The sequence below is a fragment of the Microcaecilia unicolor genome, chromosome 11, assembly GCF_901765095.1.
Source record: "Microcaecilia unicolor chromosome 11, aMicUni1.1, whole genome shotgun sequence".
Lineage (NCBI taxonomy): Eukaryota > Metazoa > Chordata > Amphibia > Gymnophiona > Siphonopidae > Microcaecilia > Microcaecilia unicolor.
This window is the reverse complement of record NC_044041.1, coordinates 105988431-106012488: the sequence shown is the minus strand read 5'-3', so window position 1 is coordinate 106012488 and position 24058 is coordinate 105988431. Positions and strand designations below refer to the sequence as shown.

The 24058-nt window shown below is 47.4% G+C and overlaps 1 protein-coding gene across 1 annotated transcript in view; it reads left to right on the top strand.

The window, feature by feature from the left end:
• The window catches only part of LOC115480232 (fibrillin-2-like), a 296051-nt gene that overhangs the window by 76708 nt on the left and 195285 nt on the right, over positions 1 to 24058 (top strand). The window contains exons 4-5 of the mRNA XM_030218752.1: positions 2875 to 2970; positions 6969 to 7064. Coding sequence (XP_030074612.1) covers positions 2875 to 2970; positions 6969 to 7064 — 192 coding nt within the window. The remainder of the gene's footprint in view (positions 1 to 2874; positions 2971 to 6968; positions 7065 to 24058) is intronic.

Genomic DNA, 24058 nt, shown 5'->3' with positions numbered 1-24058 from the left:
ATAAAATTATTGGGGGTGCTAAACCCAAAAGAAATGACCTCTCCCAAGACAAAGTCAAGGAGTTTGTTCAATATTGGGGGTGCTCAAGCACCCATAGTACCCACAAAGATGGCACCTATACATGTAACTTCATTGAGTGTCCCCTAGTCTTGTTGCTGCTATTTGGGTTTCTGCCAGGTACTTATGACCTGGATTTGCCAGGATGCTTGGCTAGATGGACCATTGGTCTAACCCATATGGCTATTCTTATGTTCACTCCGGTCTGAGAATGCAGTCCAGCTTTCAGTGCCAGTGTTTCAAAGTTTTCATTATGAAAAACCCTGCAAAACTGCCTTTTCATTTATAGGTCCTATAGTGTGGAATTTGTTACCTGTTTACATTCGAAAGGTCACTGCTACAGTACAGTTTAGGATACTTTCGAAACATCACTTGTTTGTAAAGGTTTACTATCTACCTTAATCTGACATTTATTTGTGGTATCTTGTGATATGCTTCTAAATGTGTAGGAGGTCAGGGTCACAGTAGTATGTACTTATTTTATATAATAGTTTGTGGTATGAGGTGCTTATATATGGGTATGGGATTGGGTTGTGTGTGTTTGATGACTGTTTAGTATTAATTTGGGATGGTGGGATTGTGTGTTTCTATTTGTTTTAATTTGATTTTGAATGTTTTTTCTGTACTCCACCTAGATATAGATGGATTATAAATAATAAACTAAAACTAAAAACTTTTGCCATCGTGTCTGCCTGGTTAGGTATACAGGCATCGGCACAAAATATCGCTAGCACCCACATAACTGCTGGGCCCTCCCCAACTCCACCCCATACCCCTCTCCTGCCTGATTTCAGTTTGGCTGGTTAGTGCCGATATTCAACAGCACTGCCTGGTTAAATGACGTGGCTGATCCGCTGAGCAGAATTTAAGTAGGCAGGAGCCTCTCTTGCCCATTTAAATTGCTTTGAATATCAACCCCAATATATATAACAATCTACTATAATAAAACGCACTCTCAATGTTCTGAGGACACTGACGTCACTGCAGGCACTCATACACCGGTTCGTAAGTTCATGGTGGTGAAGCCACAACACTCACCATGTCTTCATGCCCCGCCCTTGCGTCACACGTGATTACGTCGCGGGCAGAACAAGAAAACAAGGCAAATAAACGCACGGGGAACGCGTGTTTCCCTACTCCTCCCCTTCCAAGAAATCCCAGCCGCCGCCGCCGCCGCCGTACCCATCACCCTGGCCCCTTTCGCCTCATCGCCCCGCCCCTTTCAAGGTACCGCCCGGCCCCGGTAGCACACTCTTCCCCTCATCACCTTCCCTCCCCCCTGTCACCTCCCCTACCCTTACGCCACTATCCCTGGTGGTCTAGCGGTACCTGTACGCTCAGGCAGGAACGAAGGAACCCCCTCTTTCCTGCCCGGAGCGCTGCTGCTAGCTGCCCGGCTGCATCGTGTCTGAGTCCGGCTCTTGGCGATTCAAAATGGCTGCCGAGAGTTGAAGCTGCCTCGCGAGACTTCAACTCTCGGCGGCCGTTTTGAAACGCCGAGAGCCGGACTCCCACATGATGCAGCAAGGCAGCTAGCAGCACCGCATCGGCCAGGAAAAAGGGGGCTCTTTCTTTTCTGCCCCGACCGAACAGATACCTCTAGACCACCAGGGAGACTAGTGAAAGCGGAGGGGAAGGGACTCCCATGCCCGCTAGCGCCCGTTTCATCAGAGACAGAAACGGGCCTTTTTTACTAGTAATATAATATTGGCTCTGCAACAGAGGCAGTCAGAAGGAGGCCAATATATCCGTCTACTTGCCCATCTGGAGATCCATGTTGTTGTACAAAATGGATCTCCAAATGGGCAAACAGGCTTTCAGTTAGCGGTCTACTACATCCAGCTTCTTGATCAGATGTGACGCTGGTACTGTCCTGGGTCATTAGGAGAGTCTGTATCTCTCCTATAGTTCACTGTCATGGGCTTCAAACAGGAAATGCTGAGTTTGCTGATAGCCGTCAGAAGGCAGTAGCCTTGATGGCACTAGTGAATCATTCATGAGGCCTATGGGAATCCCATAGACTGGCTCCATTGATAGACCACATCATTTGTAGACTGCAGACACTTTCATTGGCCATAGAGTAGCAAAGAACTTTGGAAAACATGTAGTTATTCTGTCTGCTGGTGCATCAGTATTTAATGTCTTTTCATATGTAGTCAAGGTTGTCAGTTGTCCCAAAGAAAATTCCTAAAATGTTTGAGTATTTTTTAAAAAATGGCTTGGAGGATTAGTAGAGGAAACAACCTAGTTCTGCAATTTTAGCTGTGATATTGCAGCTATTTTATTTGAGTTTTGCTCTGTATATTGAAATTTAGTTGTATGTTATCCAATATGGAAATGAGATGGTCAAGGACCATCTTTTCCAGACCTAGAGTTAGCAGAATTCCTATATATTTTGTTCCTCTGGGGAACCACCTGGATGTCCACCAGACCAATGTCATCCTTGATTTGTAGGAGGAGAGTGGTAAGATTTCACAGTTACTCATTTCTTTTATACCTGCAGGTACCTGAACGTTTTTCTCTCAGTGACGTTCAGACTGCAGTTGAGTCTCTTTGATCGATAAGCACTAATAGAGTGTCATCAACATACAGAAATGTTTTATAATCGTTGTGAGCTGCAGTGATACCTTGTAAATCATGCCTCTTTCATAACAGCATCATCACTATATAAAGAATGGTAATGATGGGGCATCCTTCTCTGGTGCCCTGATGTAGGTACAGAATGTAGTATATCTAACTTTAGACAATGTTTTGCATATTTGCCAGAGGTATGCGTGATTCTTGTTTACAAAACCCTCTCTTTCTTTCCCCCACCAGTACAGAACTGTAACGTGAGATGTATGAATGGAGGGAACTGCAGCAAGGATGCCTGTATCTGTTCAAAAGGATACATTGGAACGCACTGCGACCAACGTAAGTACCTCCCACTTCAACCTGGATTATATCTCCTGTGTATCTGTTGCGAAACTCATCGCAGGTCTTTCTCACCAACTTCCAGACACCCTAAAAAGCAGGTGCATAGCCAGACCTCGAGGTGTGAGGGTGCACATTATGGTCTGCCTCCCACCCCCCACCCCCACCGCTGCCTTGCTGCCCCCCACCCACTGCCACCCTGCTGCCCCCACCCACCACCGCTGCTGCTGCTGCACATACCTTGGCTGACAGGGGTCACCAACCCCCGCCAGCTGAAGCACATTTTCCAGCGCTGGTCTCCAGTGCCGCTGCATTTTCTGCCCTGCTCTCTCTTCCTCTCGTGTCATGTCCAGCATGCTGAAAATTTATGGTTAGTCCAGTTGTTCCCAAACCTGGTCCTGGAGGCACCCAGGCAGTCAGGTTTTCAGCATATCTACAATGAATATTCGTGAGAGAGATTTGCATGCAGTGGAGGAGTGAATTCAAATCTCTCTCATGAATATTCATTGTGGCTATCCTGAAAATCTGACTGGCTGGGGTTCCTCCAGGACCAGGTTTGGGAACCACTGGGTTAGCCCCTGTAGTAGCTTCAGTGAGGGTGGGTCTGGAACCTTGAATAACACAGCCACAGAGTGGTTTTATTTGAGAACAGAAAAATGAGTTACTTGTTCCTCTCACAGGTTAGGAGAAAATAAATACACCAAGAAGTAGTTCTTTTATTCAAAAGATTCTCTCCTGTGGGACCATGGTGCGCACTGATCTGTCTCTCAAAAGGCCGCACAAACGGCTTTTTTCTGGTCTGGAGTCCCAAAGTTACGCTACGCTATGCTAGATATTGCTTCTAGTCCGCATATACCTGAACAGGCAAAACAGATTACAATAATAAGAAAAGAAACTGGACAAACAAAATCCAGGAATTACGTGTATCACAACAGCAGAAAACAATTTATTAGACCAAAAATACTTTTCAAATAACCAAGTTTTTAAAGTTTTTCAGAATATCAATAAGGCCACAGACTGATAATAAAGAGAAGAATTGAAAACCAATCTGAATTTCAAGTGTCTAACAGATGGAAAATGTAAGAGCATCAAATTAAGAATGTTGTAAGGAGAATTAATACGAAGTGCACTGGCCCAGTCACAGAGATAGGACGGCGATAGGCCATTTAAGATCTTATGAAAAAAAAAAACCAAAGCTTTAACTGGGCTCTGGCCTCTATAGGAAGCCATTGCAAGTTCAACAAAAGTGGAACAGCCGATTCATACAGCTCTGTCTTTCCAAATGCACTACAATTGGCCAGGCTTGGCCCTCAGTTCAAATGTTTCAATTTCAGCAGGGTTCCAACATAAACTTGGGCTACCTTAGTAGAGTTTATGCAGTTTACACTTCTATGCTCGAGGTCTTCTCTTCTGGGCCTTTCTGACTGATCTGTGCTAGAGGGTTTTATCCTGCTTTGACCACACCTACCCAGTTTGGCACTTGCTGGATCACCTCTTCCCTGCTCTATAGCCTGCCTTTTAAGGTGGCTTGGTAACTGTGAGGGAGTGCTGTGATGGGGACATGGTTTTTTCCTATAGACGCCCTCACAGCCCAAAATAGGTGATTTTCTTGGTCGGGAGCCATTTCTGGCTGGTTAAATCACTTTGAATATCGACCCTTAAGATTATATCATCTGTATGTACACACCAATATTGTATGGCATTCACTTGGACAGAGTGTGGGTGATATGCACATTTATAAGCATATATTATAAGATTTTATCATCTGTGCACATTCTTTAACAATCTAGGTGATAGCATTTACATCACCTCTATGGCAGGTGTAAGTACTTGAGCCTAAAATATAGGTGTGTGACCTGTTACTTTAGTATAAAGAAAAGTATGCATTAGTCGGTATTTTATAAGAGGTCATTCACCTGCAGATGTATCCACATACGTGCAGGAATGAGCTCCTCTAAGCTGCACTGGAATCTTCTTCCTGAGTTCCTGTTTGGGAGGGTAGGGGGGAAGGTGCTTCAATATTGTATTTTCAATTATGATGGACAAGCAGTTTCTGTAGGATTCCCAGAGGAACACTGCATACAACATATGCAACAACCAGGGCCATGGTGGGGCCCAGGACAGAAATTAAGGAGGGGTGCCTTGATCCCTGATCCCCTCTCCTCCCACCTCCCCTCGATCTCCCCACCTGCACTGCTACTACACGGTCTGGGTATCTCTTACCCTTCTTCCCACCACGGTCCGTCTCCTCCTCCCTTCGCCTCACCTTGCGGTCTTCTTAACAAATTTATTTCCCTTCTCAGAGGGGCCCTGGCACAGCAGCCATCCTTACAAGCTGCCTCTGGGTGCCATGAAGCTTTCCCTCTCTGCTGCGATCTGCCCAGGCGGAAACAGGAAATTTTGTCAGAGGGGGGTGTATCGCAGCAGAGAGGGAAAGCTTTGGGGCAGCTGGAGGCAGCATGTGAGGATGGCCCCTCTGAGAAGGGAAGTACATTTTTAAATAAGATCAGGAGGGTGAGGGGAAGGGAGGAGGAGATAGACTGTGATGGGAAGAAGGGGAAGCGATGCCTGGACCGCGGGGCCCCCTGGAGCTGTGGGGCCCAGGGCAGTTGTCCTGTTTGCACCCCCCCACCTCCTCAACACCAGCATGTTGTTTCAGAATAAGGTCATTTACTTGCATAGCTTAATAGCTTAATTAGATGCTAATTGACATTAACAGCCATTAATAGGCTATTGGTGTTAATTGGTGTTAATGGGCACTAATTCGCAATTACATTTCATTGCAATCTGTTCTTGTATTCCACTAATATCAATGAGTTCAAAGCGGATCACAAACAAGGACAACTAGGTAAAACACCCAAAGAACCATGCAAAAAAAAAGTTTTTTTAAACTTCTGCAAACAAAATCTAGGTCTCAAAAAAACTCCAAAATGTTAAATTTATTTAACACTAAAATAGTAAATACAAGAATAATTAAAATCCTGACACTGCCATGTTTTGCCCTCTCAAGAGGCTGTGTCAGGGGCATTCCTAGCCTGTTCACCACCCGGGGCGGATCGTCGCTGCGCCCCCCCCCCCCCCCCCCCCGGCATTTCATCCCCCCAAAGCCCATCACATTCTGCCGGCGTGTCACCCCCCCCCCCCCGAAGCGCATCACCAGACCTTTTCCTCCCAGCAAGGGGCTGTGCGGAGAAGGTGTGCAGCTGTTGGCTCTGCCGGTCCCCTGCCCCTGAACAGGAAGTAACATTAGAGGGGGCAGGGGACCTGCAGAGCCGACAGCTGCATGCCTGCTCTGTACACCTCCTTGCTGCCTGCACCCAGATGAACTGCCCCCACCATCCCGCCCTTGGTACACTACTGCCTTAAATAAATATATCATAAACTACTACTACTACTTATCATTTCTATAGCGCTACTAGACGTACGCAGCGCTGTACACTTGAACATGAAGAGACAGTCTCTGCTGGACAGAGCTTTCAATCTAATTAGGGCAGACAAACAAAAGATAAGGTAATATTAAAGTGAGGGTGATAAAATAAGGGTTCTGAACCTCAGTGCTGTTGACAGAATGCTTCACTGTAATGAATCCTAGATGCTGAGATTCTGTTATAGAATGTGTTCCTACCGTCTGGCCTCGGGGCATCTAAATGGAGGTGCTCAGTTATAGAATTGATCCCAAGGAGAATAGAAACCAGAAAACAGGTGGGATTGGCCTGTGAGCTCTGTTTCACTTTAATGGCAGAGTAATTTTTACCTTTTCATCCCTTCTACCCAAATGGAATGCTGGGACTTGTAGTTTCGATATCCTTAAGGAAAACAGGCCAAGTCTTCAGATATGCAGTAGGGCTAAAAGCCCGGATTAGATCAAATGATGGAGGCAGCTGATCAGCCATATGACAAGATATAAGATGCCATTTAAGGCACAGAACAGCTTCCTTCCAAGAGCTCTTGAAATATTTTTTCTACTCAGGCTCATCTGTACTTCTTTTTTCTCACAGCGGTATGTGAGAGTGGCTGCCAGAATGGGGGGCGCTGCATCGGGCCAAACCGCTGCGCCTGTGTCTATGGCTTCACCGGACCCCAGTGTGAGAGAGGTAAGTTCATCTCCAAGCACCCGGAGGAGGCTCTTCCTCTTGGTTATTGTGTGATGGTTTGGGTGCAAATATTAAATGGAACTGCCACTGATAAGGCTTCTGTGTTTTCCTGCATACATGGTAATCTTGCAGGTACATGGGTGAATTGTCATCATTAGTCACTTTGCCGTGATACCCACAAGCAGGGCCGCCGAGAGACTGAGCCGGGCCCGGGGCAAGGCCGCCCCCGGGGCTCCTGCCGCCCCCCCAACCCCTACCACTGTGGCCTCCCTCTCCTGCTCTCAGGCCACCGGCGCCGCAGTTCCCAGTCTTCACTTGCCCACCCCCAGCCCCGTCGACAGCCCCTCTCCGTCCGTGACCGGGCCCCCTGCATTCAAATCGGAAGTGCCTCACCTCCGCGTGAAAGCGGCAGATCGCCTCCCTTCGGGCCTTCCCCCACTGTGTCCTGCCCTCATCACTTCCTGTTTCCGCGAGGGCAGGGCACAGTGAGGGAGGGCCTGAAGGGAGGCGATCTAACAGTTTCACATGGAGGTGAGGCGCTACCGATTTGAATGCAGGGGGCCTGTCACTGTGGCGGACGGAGGGGGGCTATCGACGGAGCCGAGAGCAAGCAGGTGAGACTGGGGACTGTAGCGCCGGCGGCCTGTGAGCAGGAAAAGGAGAGAGACCCCAGCACCAGCCCGGGGAATTTTGTCCCCCCCTCTCAGTGGCCCTGCCCACAAGCCTCCCTGTGAATCCAAATGCCTGGAAAAGGATAGCATGGAAGTAAGAGTCAGCCCTTCTCCTCTCTATGTTGTACTGGGACAGACCAAGCATCCATCTAGCCCAGTATCCTACTTCCAACAGTGGCCAGTCTAGGTCTCAAATACTTAGCAGAATCCCCCAACTTCCATATTACAGACCTCACAGATAAGAGTAGCTTTCCCCAGGTTTAGCTTTATAACAGTTTATGTACTTTACCTCCAGGAACTTATCCAGGCGTTTTTTTAAACCTACCTGCACAATTACCACATATAACAACAAATTCCAGGGCCTATTTTTTGAATGAAAAAAAATATTTTTCCTTTGTGTGTTTACCTGTTCTACTCCACTCAGGATTTTGTAGACCTCTATCCTACCCTCCCTCAGCCATCTCTTTTCCAAACTGAAAAGCTCTAACCTTTTAAGCCTTCCCTCATATGAGAGGTGCTCCAGCCCTTTAATCATTTTGGTTGCCCTACTTTGAGATGTGGTGACCAGAATTATACACAGTACTCAAGATGAGGTCTCGCCACTGAGCAATTCAGAGACATTATAATATTCTTTGCTTTATTTTCTATTTCTTACTTAATAATTCCTAACATTCTGTTTGCTTTTTTGGTCACCACCGCACATTGATTTTCAATGTACTATCCATAATGATACCTAGATCTTTTTCTTCGGTGGTGACCCCTAATATGGAACCTAATATCATGTAGACACAGTCACGAGCCATTTCTCTTCATTCCCATATCTTTTTCTATATCCTGCACTGTCTGGAATCCCCAGTCCAGCCAAATACTGTCTACTTCCTGTCACTTCTTCCCTCCCACTGTACCCCTCACTGTAAAATTCATTGCCTTTCTCTCTCAGACTGGAAACATGGTGTAGAAAGTTTTAGTCCAAGCTAAAAATGTATTACTGTGAGTTAGGTTTTGATGGATTTGGTTGACTCAGGTCGGGGTGGACACTGCAACACCAAGTTGGCAAACTACTAAGCTCTTTGATTTGTACCTCTCTTGTGCTGTGATTATTATAGGAGTGTGCATCCCAAAATGTTCATTTTGTTTAGTTTTCCATGCCATTTTCATTTTGTTTTGGCTTTTTTTTCTTAATTATTTTTTGTTTTAGGAGCAGTGTCGTAAATAGATTTTTCCTTTCACTTTGGGCTAAAATTACATGAAAAGCCATGGAAAATTATTTATTATTTATTTATTAGGATTTATTTACCACCTTTTTGAAGGAATTCACTCAAGGTGGTGTACAGTAAGAATAGATCAAACATAAGCTATAGGCAATTACAGCAGTAAAAAAATTCAAATAACAATACAAAGTATGGCATAGTATACCACTTACAATGTCAACACAATATGTAATAGAATATTTTAATTGATAGTTAAGGGTTTAAGCAAAGATAGAACATATAGATAGGTAAGAGAGTAAGAAGAGTTAGAAAGTAAAAAAAGGTGACTAATTTAAAGGTCAGAGAGATGGTTAAATATTATCTCAGCTAGGGTAGGAAATGTCAAACCAATGCACATCCTTAGATAATTGTCACTTATCTTGTGATACTGTTACCCCTATTTATTTTATTGTTTATGGCTTTGCTGTTGGCTACAAAAGGTGATATGTTAAATACCAAATAAATGAGACTGCTCTCACTGATTCCAGGCGACACCTCCTGCTTGCCAGGTCTGGTATTGTCAGCATGTCCTGGCTCATGTAGTGATATACTTGGAACCACAGCAGTTGTCTGTGTTCTTGCATACCTGGACCCTGCTTCATGCTTTATCACAGGGGACAGGAGCTGAAATAAACCTGCTAGAAACAGCAGTGTTGTATGCTAGACAAAAGGTAGTGTCATAACTTCATCTGAAGATTAATTTGTACAAATCCTCACACTAATCTGTAAATGGTGAGTGCCTCAGTAATCCAGTGTTGTCTGACATGGGAGCATTATGTAATATCACCCTGTCTCTTCTACACTTGGTGACCTGAGACTCTCAAGAATTTTGAGGTGTTTGTTTATATCCAGTGGTGTGTTGGTAAATTTTAAACAACAGGCTCTCTCTCTGGGCTGGCGGAACGTGGTAAGCAGGGTATGCATTGCAGAGGGGCACCAGAAACTACCATGCTTACCCTGCACTGCACTACAGCTCTCCCAAGAAGACCTACATTGATCCTTGAAGGCCACCCTGGTGGTGTAGTGGCCTCTGTGGCTGCGGGTGCAGGGAATAATCCCACTCTTTCCTGCCCTCTGCCACTCCTCCATCTCCTGCTTTGCTGTTCTGTGCTGCGGTTGGCGCCGCTGGGTTTTCAGAATGGTTGCATATAACATGCAATACAATATAGTGCATTTGATATCTGTAGGTTTTTTTTGTATGTACTCATGCTGTCGTATGTTTAGCTCTGTATTATACTTGTTTTGTGTGTTTTATTGAATGTTTTGTATTTCGCAAAATTAATAAAATAAATGAAGACTAAAAAAAAATGATTAGCAAAGGAACAGAGAATAAAACAAAGACTATCATAATACCTTTGTATCACAAAGGTATTATGATAGTCTTTGTTTTATTCTCTGTTCCTTTGCTAATCATTTTTTTTTAGTCTTCATTTATTTTATTAATTTTGCGAAATACAAAACATTCAATAAAACACACAAAACAAGTATAATACAGAGCTAAACATACGACAGCATGAGTACATACAAAAAAAACCTACAGATATCAAATGCACTATATTGTATTGCATGTTATATATATATATACTGTATATATATATATATATATATATTTCCTCCTCCCCCCAAGAAACCCTGCCACAATGAAGCTCCTACTACACTGATGTAGACCATAAAAAGTTAGTTAATAGGTGCCACAATAATGCACACTTCTCAAATCTATTAAGCTTCTCAGCTATATAACACCTCATAACTATATACTAAACCAACATTGTTCCTCCACATATTATAGCTTGCTAAACCAAGGTCTTTCCAATTTTCCAAAATAACCTTAGTAGTCAATGTTAAAGGAAACTCAAAAAGTGGACCCACTTGCTTAGGAGTAATATGGGGAATGTCTACAGATTTGAAGATGATAATTTGGAAAGAAAGTGGAGTAGTAATGTGAAATAAAACCTGGATAGTCCAGGCATTCAGGTAGCAGGGCTCATCACTTACTTTGTGCTGGACACCCTGCTCACTCTGCGGATCTCGAAATAGCCCTACTCAGTGTCCAGGTCATAGCAGAAGGAGGCATTGGCATGCAGCAAGGGTTGACCACTACTCAGTGGCTGCAGAAGCTCCACAGCGAACCCTTGCCCGACAGCTTCTGCAGGTAGCTGCAAAGCCCTGATGCATGCTCTCACCTTCCCCCTGCCGTAGGCTCCGAGCCAGCCTCAGGCGAAGATCCGGCACCCTGATGGCTAAGCTCTCATCATCCTCCTCCACCTCTAGCATAACGTCCCCCTACAGCTCTTCGCTACAGCAATGGCAGCAACAGACTCCGAGTCCTCACACCGTACATTTGGGAGCCACTAACCTCTCCCCAGGGAGATTGCACACTCTGGTAGTTATAGTTGCGAGACGGTTGTTGAGCCCTGTCAGCCGGGGCAGGAGCGATCCTTCTATGATCCTGCTCATGCGGTCTCCGCTTTCTAGTCCGTACTGAAAATGGCTGCCATGAGTTCCCGCGGCATTCTTGTGAGACTATCGCTGAAACTTGCGGCAGTCCTTTCAGTATGGAGAGACAATGAGTGAAGACTCCATAGAGAGGAGTATAGGAGGATTACTCCTGACCCAGCTGACCAGGCTCAACAACTGTCTCGCCCAATTTTTAAAAACCTAACTACCGGCTCTTGCGAGCCGGTGTGATCCGGCTCCAGCACACCACTGTTTATAGCTAATACAATTATATTATAAAGATGTATAAACCAAGAATTACCCAGGACAGTGATCATGCCATTTCTGGTTCCCTCTGGCTCTGGGTTGGCAAGAATCAGGTTAACCCCAAGCAGGAGTGGACTGACCATGGGAACAATAGGGCACTGCCCAAGGGCTCACAACAGTAGGGGACCCATTCTCCTCTAGCTTCTATCTAATTTAATTACTTTTGATAGGTGGTTAAGAGTACATAACCCTTATTGTCTGAAGGCCCAGAACACTGTCAGTCTGCTCCTGACCCCAAGTGTGACCTACTAGGAACATGCACTACCATCGTTGCCTTGTGGGATTCTGGGTAGGGTACAACTTAAAGCACACCAGTTTAGATGTGTGTGTTGGAGGTCGAGTGGGTAGGCATCCCTCACATCCCATTGATATTAGGTTGGGAATATAGGGCTTCCTCCTTTCTTCTACTTACATAGCTGGGGCTTTGGATTTTGGGGAGTTTGTGTGTCTCTTGAAGAACAGGCTGGAGGAACCTTTCATTAGACTGGTATGATCTACCAGAAATAAGGACACGTGAGAGTCCCTACCGGATTACATCCCTGCCATCTTGTGCTTGTACAATAAAACTGGATTTGGGGTCATGTGATGGGGTGGGAGCGGTAGCTGTGTACTAGTGCTGCTCAGAGGTCCCCGCTCATCTTTCTGCCCTCCGGCGCTCATTTAACCTATGATATCCGACCTCTTGATGAGCTGGTAAAGGTGCATGGAACAATTTCTTGTCCCAATGCCGCCCGGAACAGCGATGAAGGGAACAAAAATTGAGAAGGAGAAAACGATCCCGGCCGGCGGGGACTCCAAGATGGCGGCCGGCTCTCCGGGTGGTGAGGCAGAGCTTTCTGAGAGGCAGCTGGTGCAGCTAGCGAAGATGGTGGGAGCTGCGCTGGAGCCTAGATTCATCTCACTGGAGGGGCAGCTCGGGAAGCTGGACGGGTTGTTGGCAGACATAATAGGACGAACCGCAGAGGTGGAGAAGAGGGTGTCAGATATGGAAGACACGTGGCAATGATGTGAACCAGAGCTGGTCAAACTAAAGGAAAAGCTAACTGCATAGCAAGAAAAACTGGATGAGCTTGAAAACAGGGCGCGACGGAGCAACTTAAGGTTGGTGGGGCTCCCGGACAAGAACTTGAGCTCAGTTCTGGAGCAATGGCTCACTAAAGAATTTGCGCTCTCTGATAGCAGAGGACCCCTTTGTATTGAGAGGGCACATAGGATTGGAAGGCCGCAGCTGAATTGCCAACACCCCAGAGTGGTTATCATCAAAGTACACAATAATGATCATAAAGAGGAGATACTGCAGGGATATCGGTTGAAAAGAGAGACTTTGACATACGCTGGGGCGCAGATTCGTATATTTCAGGATTATTCCGCCAGTGTCCAGGAGAAACAGAGATTTCACCCGATTTGTACTGCACTAGTAGAAAACAAAGTACGCTTCATGCTGTTATATCCGGCTATCCTGAAGGTGCAACACGAGGGGAAGTGGACCTCCGTTGACTTAGATCAAGCGGCGAAACGGTTTCTCAATCGAGAGATGCAGGGGCCCAGTTCCTCGACCTGACACCTGACACTTAATTTCAGCAATCCCCTCCTGGAGGGGAGGGTGATGCTGAAGTGGTGGTGTGAGTTTGAAGTCCAGTTCTTCCCGAACTTTGAGTAGCGGAGGACATTCAACTTGTGTAAGGGTGTGCGGAGGGGGGGGTGTTGGGGGGGCGGGAGGGGAGAGGGGATCTCAGTATGCTGTGACTTTACCTCAATGGGGGTTGTCTCCTCGAGGCTGGTTGGGTTTCTGTGGGGTGGGCAAGGGGGGGCAGGGGAGGTGGAAGAGTTCGGGGGGGGGCAGGACCCGTTGGGTCGTTAACTGCTACTCAAATTGTGGTTACAGGGGCGGGAAATTTATTAACAGTATATGCTTCCATGCCTTATGACAAACATTTTTTCCCTGAGTTGCTGAAGGTACTTATGCCCTACCAGGGAGCTAACCTTATTATAGCAGGGGATATGAATACTCTTAGATTGTACAGGGAATAGAAGCAGTGGGCTCCTGGGAGGATCTGACAGGGGCATGTTGCGTTCCTTTTCTGCCTCCCTGAGGGTAGTGGATGCTTGGAGGCACCTGCACCCGGGGGAACGGGATTACTCCCATAGGTCGCGGGCTCATGAGACTTGGGCACGGCTGGACTATATTTTTGTGTCTACCTTTCTTTTCCCCTGGGTCACGGAAGCACAGATGGAACAGGTGGTGGTGTCCAATCACGCCCCAGTTTGGATACAGCTGGAGGCCCCGAGTGGGTTTTATCCGGCGAGGTGTTGGAGGTTCCCTGGTTACTTGGCCAAGGACTCTGATTTCCAGGGGGTTTTATGAGAAATATGGGAATCCTATCCGCCTTATTTTCAAAAGAGAAAGACGTCCATATTTCGACCCAAATCGGGAGATGGACGTCTTTCTCCCATAGGCGCCCAAATCGGTATAATTGAAAGCCGATTTTGGGCATTTTCAACTGCAATCTGTCACGGAAATGGCCAAAGTTGACGGGGGCGTGTCGGAGGGGTGGTGAAGGCGGGACTGGGGCGTGTTTATCAGCCAAGGAGAGATGGGCGTCCTCGGCCGATAATCGAAAAAAGAAAGGCTTTTTTAGCGCGAATTTGGGTCACTTTTTTTGGACCCTTTTTTTTCATGAACAAGTCCCAAAAAAAAGTGCCCTAAATGACCAGATGACCACCGGAGGGAATCGGGGATGACCACCCCTGAATCCCCCAGTGGTCACTAACTCCCGCCCACCCAAAAAAAACAACTTTAAAAAAGTTTTTTTCCAGCCTGTATGCCAGCCTCAAATGTCATACCCAGCTCCATCACAGCAGTATGCAGGTCCCTGGAGCAGTTGTTAGTGAGTGCAGTGGACTTCAGCCAGGTGGACCCAGGCCCACCCCCCTCCCTACCTGTTACACTTGTGGTGGTCAATGGGAGCCCTCCAAACCACCCCCAAAACCCACTGTACCCACATCTAGGTGCCCCCCTTCAGCCATTAGTGCTATGGTAATGGTGCAGAGTTGTGGGGAGTTGGTTTTGGGGGGGGGGGATTTGGGGGGCTCAGCACCCAAGGGAAGGGAGCTATGGACTTCAGAGATAGTTAACTTTTTTTTTTAATTGTTACAAGTGCCCCTAGGGTGCCCGGTTGGTGTCCTGGCATGCGAGGGGGACCAGTGCACTACGAATCCTGGCTCCTCCCACGACCCAATGCCTTGGATTTGGTTGTTTTTGAGCTGGACGCCTTCAGTCTTCATTATCGCTGTAAAACGAAACTGCCCAGCTCAAATCCGCACAAATCCGATGCATTTGGCTGGCATAAACCGTATTATTGGAAAAAAGATGGACGCCCATTTTTTCTGAAAATACGGTTTGTCCCGCCCCTTCACGTACCCCTTTCTCGTAGATAGACGCCCATGGAGATGGGCGTTCACGTTCGATTATTCCCCTTCACGTATTTCACAATGCACAGCATCACTCCAACCCTCAGCTTTTTTGGTGTGCTGCGAAGGTGGTGTTACGTGGGGAAATCATTTCTTATGTTGCAGCAAGACGTAAGAGGATTGCGGCCAGCATTTTGAATTTGCAGCGGAGTTTAAGCAGGGCAAAGTGGGTATATTTAAGGGCCCCCAACACAGGCTAACAGGGAGATACATGTATTGCTGCAGGTGTCGGTTAATTCCCTGTTGCATGAGCAGACACAACATCATATGGTGTATCAAAAATTTCGATTTCACAGATTTGGGAACTGACCTGGGGGTCTCCTGGCACAATTGGTGAAACCAAGTGGAGGGAATGGTCAGGGCAGGATAACAAATTGCCCGGATATGGTGTTATAGATATTGCGGAACCATTATTGTAACCTATATAAGGGAGGGGAGTTACCTCCTCGGACAGCTGTGGAGAATTTTTTAACCCGGGCTGGAATGCCAAGGCTGTCGGAGGCGGTGATTGAGGAACTTGAGTCCCCTTTACAGTTTAAAGAGCTACAACAGGTGATAAAGGGGCTGAAGTCCTATTCTGCATCGGGTGCGGATGGGTACTCGGGGGGAGTTTTATAAGATCTTACAATTCTCTCTGGTGGGGGGGGGGGGGGGAATCTGTTTGATTACCATCAGTCAGTTATTCAAGGGGGTAATACTGCGGTGTTATCACTTTTGCTTAAACCAGGTAAGCCGTCGGAGGACCCTGAGTCGTATCACCCTATTTTCCTGATTAATGTGGACATTAAAATGCTTGCGAAGATTTTGGCTAACAGGCTGCGACCCTATATTGCTGATCTGATTGGTTCTGCTCAGGTGGGGTTCATTCCTAAGCAACATCCGGTTTGGCATGTACAGAGAATTCTTCTGTCGATGGCACAGAGTAGACGTAAGGGTTATTTGGCGATGTTAGTGAGTCCATATGCGGCTAAAGCCTTTGATCAGGTAAACTGGGGCTTCCTATTTTAGGTGCTGGGATGGATAGGAATACCAGAGTGGTTCCTAGGGGCGCTGAGGACACTTTATTCGGGAATGGAAGCGCAGATAGTGGTTAATGGGAGTAGGTCGGATCTTTTCGAGGTGGGGCAGGGAACTAGGCAAGGGTGCCCTTTATCCCCCTTCTTATTTGATATCTCCTTAGAACCTTTGATTCGGCTGTTAAATAGCACACCTGAAATTCGGGGAATCTCGGTGGGTGCAGAGGAGACGGTGGCTTTGGCATATGCAGATGACATTATGCTCCTCTCTCTGACCCGGAGCATTCTCTCCAGATGGCTCTGGAACTTATAGAACAATATGGTGCTTTATCAGGATTCTCATTAAATTTGCAAAAATCTTGTGCGCTAGCTCTTGACGAAGATTTGCGGCACTCCTGGAGGGGCAAGTTTCCGCTGTGGTGGGAGGATTCAGTTCTAAAGTATTTGGGTATCTGTATTACTAAGGATTTGGCATCTTTATACCAGATGAACGTGAACCCCCTAATTGAGATGACCAAGTGGAAGCTAGCATTATGGCAAGCTTTACCTTTGTCATTGTGGGGCTGGATAGCGCTGTTTAATATGATCCTGGTGCCCAAGTGGCTCTATGTGCTTCAACAGTTGCCTTTATTTCTGCTAAGGAGAGAAGAGAAGGTGTTGGGCCGGTTGATACAGTCTTACTTATGGCGAGGTAAGCACCCGAGACTTCCTATAGCTTTGCTCTCTATACCGCGGGAGAGTGGGGGGATGGGCCTGTTGAGTATTAGGTCTCTGACGGTTGCGTGTTCGATGCGACATATAAACAACTGGTTTAGAGGCACCTCAGAGGTTTTTTTTAATGGCAATAGAGACCTCGCTGTTCCTGGAAGTTCATTTCAGTCATCTGCTGCACTCAGGGGGGTCAGCTGCCTCAGCACGTTTTCCATCGCCATCCGTTGCTGGCCTTGATGAGAGCTACTTGGTGGTGGTTATGCCAGCACCATCAGAACTACTCTGCTACTCTCTATTTGTAACAATCCTTCCTTCCTCCCCCGATTCAGGGGGCAAGTGTGTTTAGCTCGTGGGCAAAGAAGGGTGTTATTTATTTAGCTCAAGTTGTTAATGAAGAGGGACACATTATGCCGCATGCGGAGTTGCAACATCAATATGGGATCCCTCCGGGACAATATTTTGCTTACTTTCAACTGCAGCATTATATCTCCTCTTTGACTTGGACTGACCTAACGGAAGATGTGATAGATATTTTAACAGAGGCCTATTCACTAGGCTCGCAACAGTCTGTGTTGTTAAAGATCCACCATCAACAGCTGAAAGATACAATGGCTGAGTTGGATTATGCTGGGTTGGCCCTGAGTTGGTCAAATGAGCTGGGCTGTGTGGTCTCTTCGGATCTGTGTAAAGCATATATTAAGAACATATACTCGCAGCGGTTGTTGATTCTTCAACGAGAAAAACTTTACCGCTTTTTGCTGCGATTGTATATATCCCTGCGACGGGCTTTTCGGGCAAAAATATCGGGAAGCGGGTCTTGTTTAAAGTGCAGGGGAGGTCTGGCCACGTTGGGGTACATGTTTTGGTCCTGCCCTCAAGTGAGCAGATTCTGGAGGGGGATGTTAGGGATGGTGGAGGCAATAAGAGGTTGCACATTAGTCCAGGACCCACTGCTTCTATTCAATAAGTACTCGTTTACGACAGTGCCTCCAAGGGGTTTTAAGGTTTCATTGGGATAGCTATATTCTTTGGGATTAATTCCATCTTGAGCTCTTGACTTTCCCCTTCGGGCCCCTCTTTACAACTGTGGAAGATGATACAGCAGATGAGGGTAGATAGATGTGGGGTTAAACAAATGGACAGTGTACTGGGGGTTCGCTTTAAGGCTAGATGGGAGTCTCTGTGGGCTACTTTGCTCCCTAGAGGGAGAATTTATATTTTGAACTGTTAATCCACATGGTTGTGCTGGGAGGGGGAGGAAGGGGAGGGTGGGAGGGTGTTTAGGTGGGGGGATAAGGAGGGAGAAAAACAAATAATAGATTATACTGCTAATGTTTTGGTGGAATCAGTGGAGTTAATATATGATTGGTATTGGAATTGCATTTTACTTTACTGCATGTATAATGAATGTTCATCAATAAAAATTGTCGAAACATAAAACTGGATTTGACTCTAGCACCCTTTCATATGCATCTAATTCAGGCCCTGGATTCATTACTAATTCTGGAATGATAGAATCTTCTTTGGGGCATTATGTACACTAGGATTAAGGTGGAGGAGTGGCCTAGTGGTTAGAGCACCAGTCTTGCAATCCAGAGGTGGCCAATTCAAATCCCACAGCTGCTCCTTGTGATCTTGGGCAAGTCACTTAACTCTCCATTGCCTCAGGTACAAACGTATTGTGAGCCCTCCTAAGACAGAGAAATAGCCAGTGTACCTGAATGTAACTCATCTTGAGCTACTACTGAAAAAGGTGTGAGCAAAATCTAAATAAAATAAGTAAATAAATAAACTCCAGTCCCGTTTCTAGTCTGAATGCAAACAGGAATGACTCCAGAATGAGTTCATTTCACTGACAATATCTTAGCTGTGTGTAAAAATACAAGAGGTTTGATTCTCTTAAAGAAGGGGATCATATGTTTCCTTTGTTACACCTTCCAATATGCTTGTTTACCATTGTTAAAGAAAGATGTCTGGCTCTGGGGATGATTGGCTATGCTGGAGGGGGAACTGAGACTTTCCCCGATGTGTGCTCCCAACATACCTGATTGTTGGGGCGGGGGTGAAATGGTTTCTGTCCTGCCAAATTTGCAAGAACAGTAAATGCTACTATGAGTTTCTAAGGAAGGGGGGTGGTGCTCAGCTAAGGGCCCCAAATGTGCAACCCCTAGGAGATTTCTGTCTGCAAGCTCCAAAGGCAGCATGTTAGGGGCTTTGTGGGGAGAGTAAGTGGTTCTTACAAAACCCCAGAGAATTCATTAGGTTCAGACTTCTTCTAGGAGACAAAACAAGCACTCCAGCTGTGTATACAAGGTCTAGCAAGTGCCAAGACAAACAGAGAGCTTGGCTGGCTAGGAAGGATACATTACATGCTGCAAAGAGGCCCCTTCAGGTTAGCGTCTGACCCTCACTCGGATGCCAGCCAGAATGCAAGGGTGCTGCTGACCTCATGGTACTAATCCCATCAGTGACGGAAAGGCTTAGTCCTTCTCTAGAACAGTTATACTGTCTTATGCCAGTGGGAACGTAGCTGTCAGCTAGCTGCTGGCCACATGTCCCTGTGGGTGGGAAATTTCATGCATACAAAGGCATTGGCAAGAGTTGCCCTTGTGGTTATTGGGGATCATGACTGTGTTCTTCTGGAGATAGAATAATACTTTACTCCAAAAGATAAGAATCACAGTTGTTGTTGAGTTAGGACCTGTGTTGTTAATGGCGCCAGTGTGGACAGGTCCCCCGATGTGTGTTGCTCCTCAACCCAGGGTCCTTTCAGGTTTCCCCGGTGGTGGAGCCTTATTTGTGTTGCTCCTTAGACCGGGACCGTTTCAGGGTTCCCGCTGGTTGTGCCTTTGAACAGGCGCCCGATGCAGCTCTGGCGCCAGGACCCCCTTGGGCACTGTCCTTGGACAGGGGCCATTTCAGGGGTTCAGTGCGGCCCCAGGCCGCCGATGGGTGCTGTGCTCAGCCCAGGACCGTTTCTGAGTTCCCGGTGATAGAGTGTGTGAGCTGGTGCCAACTACAGCCAAGCTTCCCCGATGTGACCCCAACTCAGAGCCGGGCCATTGCTGAGTACTTGGCGAAAAGCCATGAGGGGCAAAGGCGGGGGGCTTACCTTGATGTCCATTTTGTCCGAGTTCCCAAAGGGAGGGCCTGTTGGTGTCTGAGGCATGAGCTGGCTGCGGAGCACAGAAAAGTTGCTGCTGGTGCAGGGTTTTGTATCACCTCCTGCAGTGACAGTGTTGTGGAGAAAAGAGTCTCGCCTGTGCATGTGGGCGCGGTACGTGCAGCCATCAGGGCCGCCGAGAGACTGGGCCAGGCCCGTGGCCCCCCCCCAGGTCGCCGCTCTCCCCCCTCCACCCATCCCCTTCGTCCGCCACCGGGCCGGACCCCCTGCATTAAAATCACAGCGCCTCTCACCTCCGTGTGAAAGCGCTAAAGGCAGCAGGGCAGCAGATCGCTTCCCTTCGGGCCTCCTTCCCTCCCTGTGTCCCGCCCTCGCGGAAGTTACATCAGGCAAGAGTGGGACACAGGGAGGGAAGGAGGCCCAAAGGGGGGCGATCTGCTGCCCTGCTGCCTGCAGCGCTTTCACACGGAGGTGAGAGGCACTGTGATTTCAATGCAGGGGGCCCGTCCCGGTGGTGGACGGGCGACGACAGAGGGCGGGTGGGACTGCAGTGCTGGCCCCCTTTGGAGGCCCGAGCCTGGGGAATTTTGTCCCCCCTGCCCCCCCCCCTCGGCAGCCCTGGTGGCCATAGAGCAGACAGGCAGCTTGTGCAAGTGGGCGCTAAGCCGTGTGGCCACTTAGAGCAAACAGGCAAGGTGAAGTATAGACCAGACTTTCTTCTTGTGGCTTTAGCACCTTCATATCGGTGTCTGTATCTCAGACGCTGTATCTTGATGTTCTAGCGATGTTGTAAGTTTGTGTTAATAGTTTGTTGGTGGAGAGCTGAAAAATCCAACCGTTGGGTATGGCGGAAAACTTAGACTGAGGCAGGAAGTGGTAGTGAGGGGATGCTCAGAGGGGTTAAAAAAAAATCTCTCTGAGCTAATGGAGAGCATTTCTGTCCAATGGGCTGTCGGATGACATCACCCATGTGTGGCTGACACATCCTGCTTGTCCTAGGAGAACTGGGGGGGGGGGGGGGGGGGGGGGGGGAGGGTAGATGCACTAACAAAAATGTTAAAGCCTTTCCCTTACCGATTCCTTTGCAAATCGGTAAGAAACGGGCATGCATCAAGGAAATCACATGCAAATGAGCTGCTTGCTGCTAGCTCATTTGCATGCGATTTCCTTCCAAGCCAGTCGGCCAGCTGAGCAAGCGCAGAGCAGCCAAGTGTTATGCTGGCTGCTCTGCGCATGCCAAGGACCGTCCTTTATGGACGTCCTTCACTCAAAAAAGTGGAGGAGGAGTGGCCTAGTGTTAGGGTGGTGGACTTTGGTCCTGGGAAACTGAGTTCAATTCCCACTTCAGGCACAGGCAGCTCCTTGTGACTCTGGGCAAGTCACTTAACCCTCCATTGCCCCATGTAAGCTGCATTGAGCCTGCCATGAGTGGGAAAGCTTGGGGTAGAAATGTTACAAAAAAAAAGAAAACAAAAACAAAAGGACGTCCCTGATGAGCAGGACGGGCTTTTCTTCAAACTCAAGGGTGCCCGAAAGGTAGAGACAAAAAGAATCCAAATTGCTCACACTTCCACTTCCGATGTTCTCACTGCTTATCTTCTGTTGTGGAGAGTGCGAAGCCCTCCTTAGGCACAGCTCCCTGCACCGATGCTGATACCGGCACTATCAGAGTAGAGAGCAGAGTCCCGCGAGCTGCGCCTCGTGCAGCCCGCACAGGACCGGCATGCGCTCCTCTCTCATGGTTTCCGCTATTCTCTCCCTGCTGGCGACACGCAAAGCTGTAGTCGGCTGCAGGACCACCCGAGGGAAAGGAAAAGTGCTCTAGTGGGTGGTCTCTCTTCATCCTCCTGTCCTCGCTCCATTCGCTTCCCCGTTAATTGCCTTCTCTCACCTACAGGGTTTCTCTCTCTCCCCCCCCCCCCCCCCCCCCAGTTAACCTCTCTTTTTTTTTTTTTTTACTTCCGATTCCCTCACAGCAGCCCCAACGAGAGGTGCAGACCTCCCGTTAGTGTTTCCACGGTAAGGGGATCGGAAAACAGTAGTGCATCTCATTATAATACTAATTGGACACATTATAATACTAATTTGCTCATCTGCATTCCGTTTTCGTTAGCTGCTACCGTGACAGGACAATGCCCTTTTGTGCATGTCCTGGTTTACTACTTGCGCGTTAAACTGGCTAGAACCAGTTTAAAAACCACGTTGCTGGCTCGTTACGTTTAGTGCATCTAGCCCTGGGTTTCTCTAGGGTTCCTTTATCACATCAGGAAAGTGGTGTGCTTAACAATTAATTGTGTACAGGCATGCATTCAGTAGAAGGGAGTGGATGACCTAGTAACATAGTTCTGGCACTCCCTACTGTGTGGAAGACAGAAACAGTTTTAAAGTATTTTTGTTCCAACTGCTTGACAGACACAGAACACAATTTCTTTTCAGGATTAGAGGGCCAGTTCTGAAAACCAGGCTTGCAAGTCAACTTTGAACAGAAAATTTAGTCATGGAGTTTCCCTTTTGAAAATCCCATGGCAGTCAGTGCTACAGGGATTGTTTTAACCCCTCTTCCACTCTGTGCTTTGTAAGCAGTGGCGTAGCTACAGGTGGACCTGGGTGGGCAGGGGCCCACCCACTTTGGACTCAGGCCCACCCAAAATTGTGACACTAATGCTGTAGCTGATGGGGATCCCCAAACCTTGCCAGTTGAAGATTTTTCTTCCCTTGGGCAGCCAACGTTCTTCCAAATGTCAGCTAGCAACACTTACCTTCTGCTGACACCAATACCTTCTGCACATACTCAGTTTTTGCACATGTAAAAGCACTGAGCATGTATAGCCTGTCGGCAACAGCATCAGTTTGAGGCAAGTGCTGCTGGCTGCTGTTTGAAAGAGTGCTGGCTGCTCCAGGAGGAGGAATAAATCTTCAGCTGGCAGGGTTTGGGGATCCCCACCAGCTCAAGTATTTAATATTTGGGGTTTGTGGGCAGGGAGGAGTGGAGAGAGGAGCAAACTGGAGGGGAGCCAGTGGAGGGGGGGGGGGGTGAATTCCATATCCACCCACCTTGGGCTTAGGCCCACCCAAAATTGGCCATCTGGCTACGCCCCTGTTTGTAAATGCAGAGATTTCAGAATGAAACCCCTCCCCTAGCTCTTTGCACTCTTTGTGGGGGCAGGGGAAAGCAATATTCAAAGGGGCTATTCGCATGGGAGAAACACCTGAGCACCTGAAGGAATTCTTTTGAAAATTGCCTCTTAAATAAATTGCACATTGCATTCATCTAATTGTGGCCCCTCCTGCCTCACTGCTTTTTGGCTGGGTGAATGCAAAGCTTGAGTGCCCCTCTTTGTACTCTGGGAGCGTGGGATGACTGGCAAGGATGGGGCTAGACTGCAGCCAGAATTTGGTTTCTTTGCGTCACTTGTTACACTGGTTATGGGCAGCAAAGAATGTCTCCTTCACCCAGTTATAGGATGAGTGTTTAGAGGCTGACCCTCTGTGTCAGGGTTAATGCTGAATGCAAGTGCTGAGTGTTGTTAGGAAAAAAAAATCTGTCTTTCATAAGGACTCTCTTTCTGTGTGACTCCTACCAGGAGTGTGTGTGTTCTATGTGTGTGGAGGAGTAGCCTAGTGGTTAGTGCAGTAGACTTTGATTCTGGGGAACTGAGTTCAATTCCCACTGCAGCTACTTGTGACTCTGGGCAAGTCACTTAACCCTCCATTGCCCCTGGTATAAAATAAGTACCTGAATATATGTTAACCGCTTAATTCACTCTATAACTCATGTACTTTGAATCAATTACCACTCTGTATTTCTCATACTGAAAGTGGCGTCCGCTACCAAGGTACTATGTAAGCCACACTGAGCCTGCAAATAGGTGGGAAAATGTGGGATGTAAATAAACTGCTTTGAATGTAGTTGCAAAAACCTCAGAAAGGTGGTATATGAAGTCCCATTTCCCTTCCCTTCCCTAAGTGCCTGGACCCCCTCCTTTTT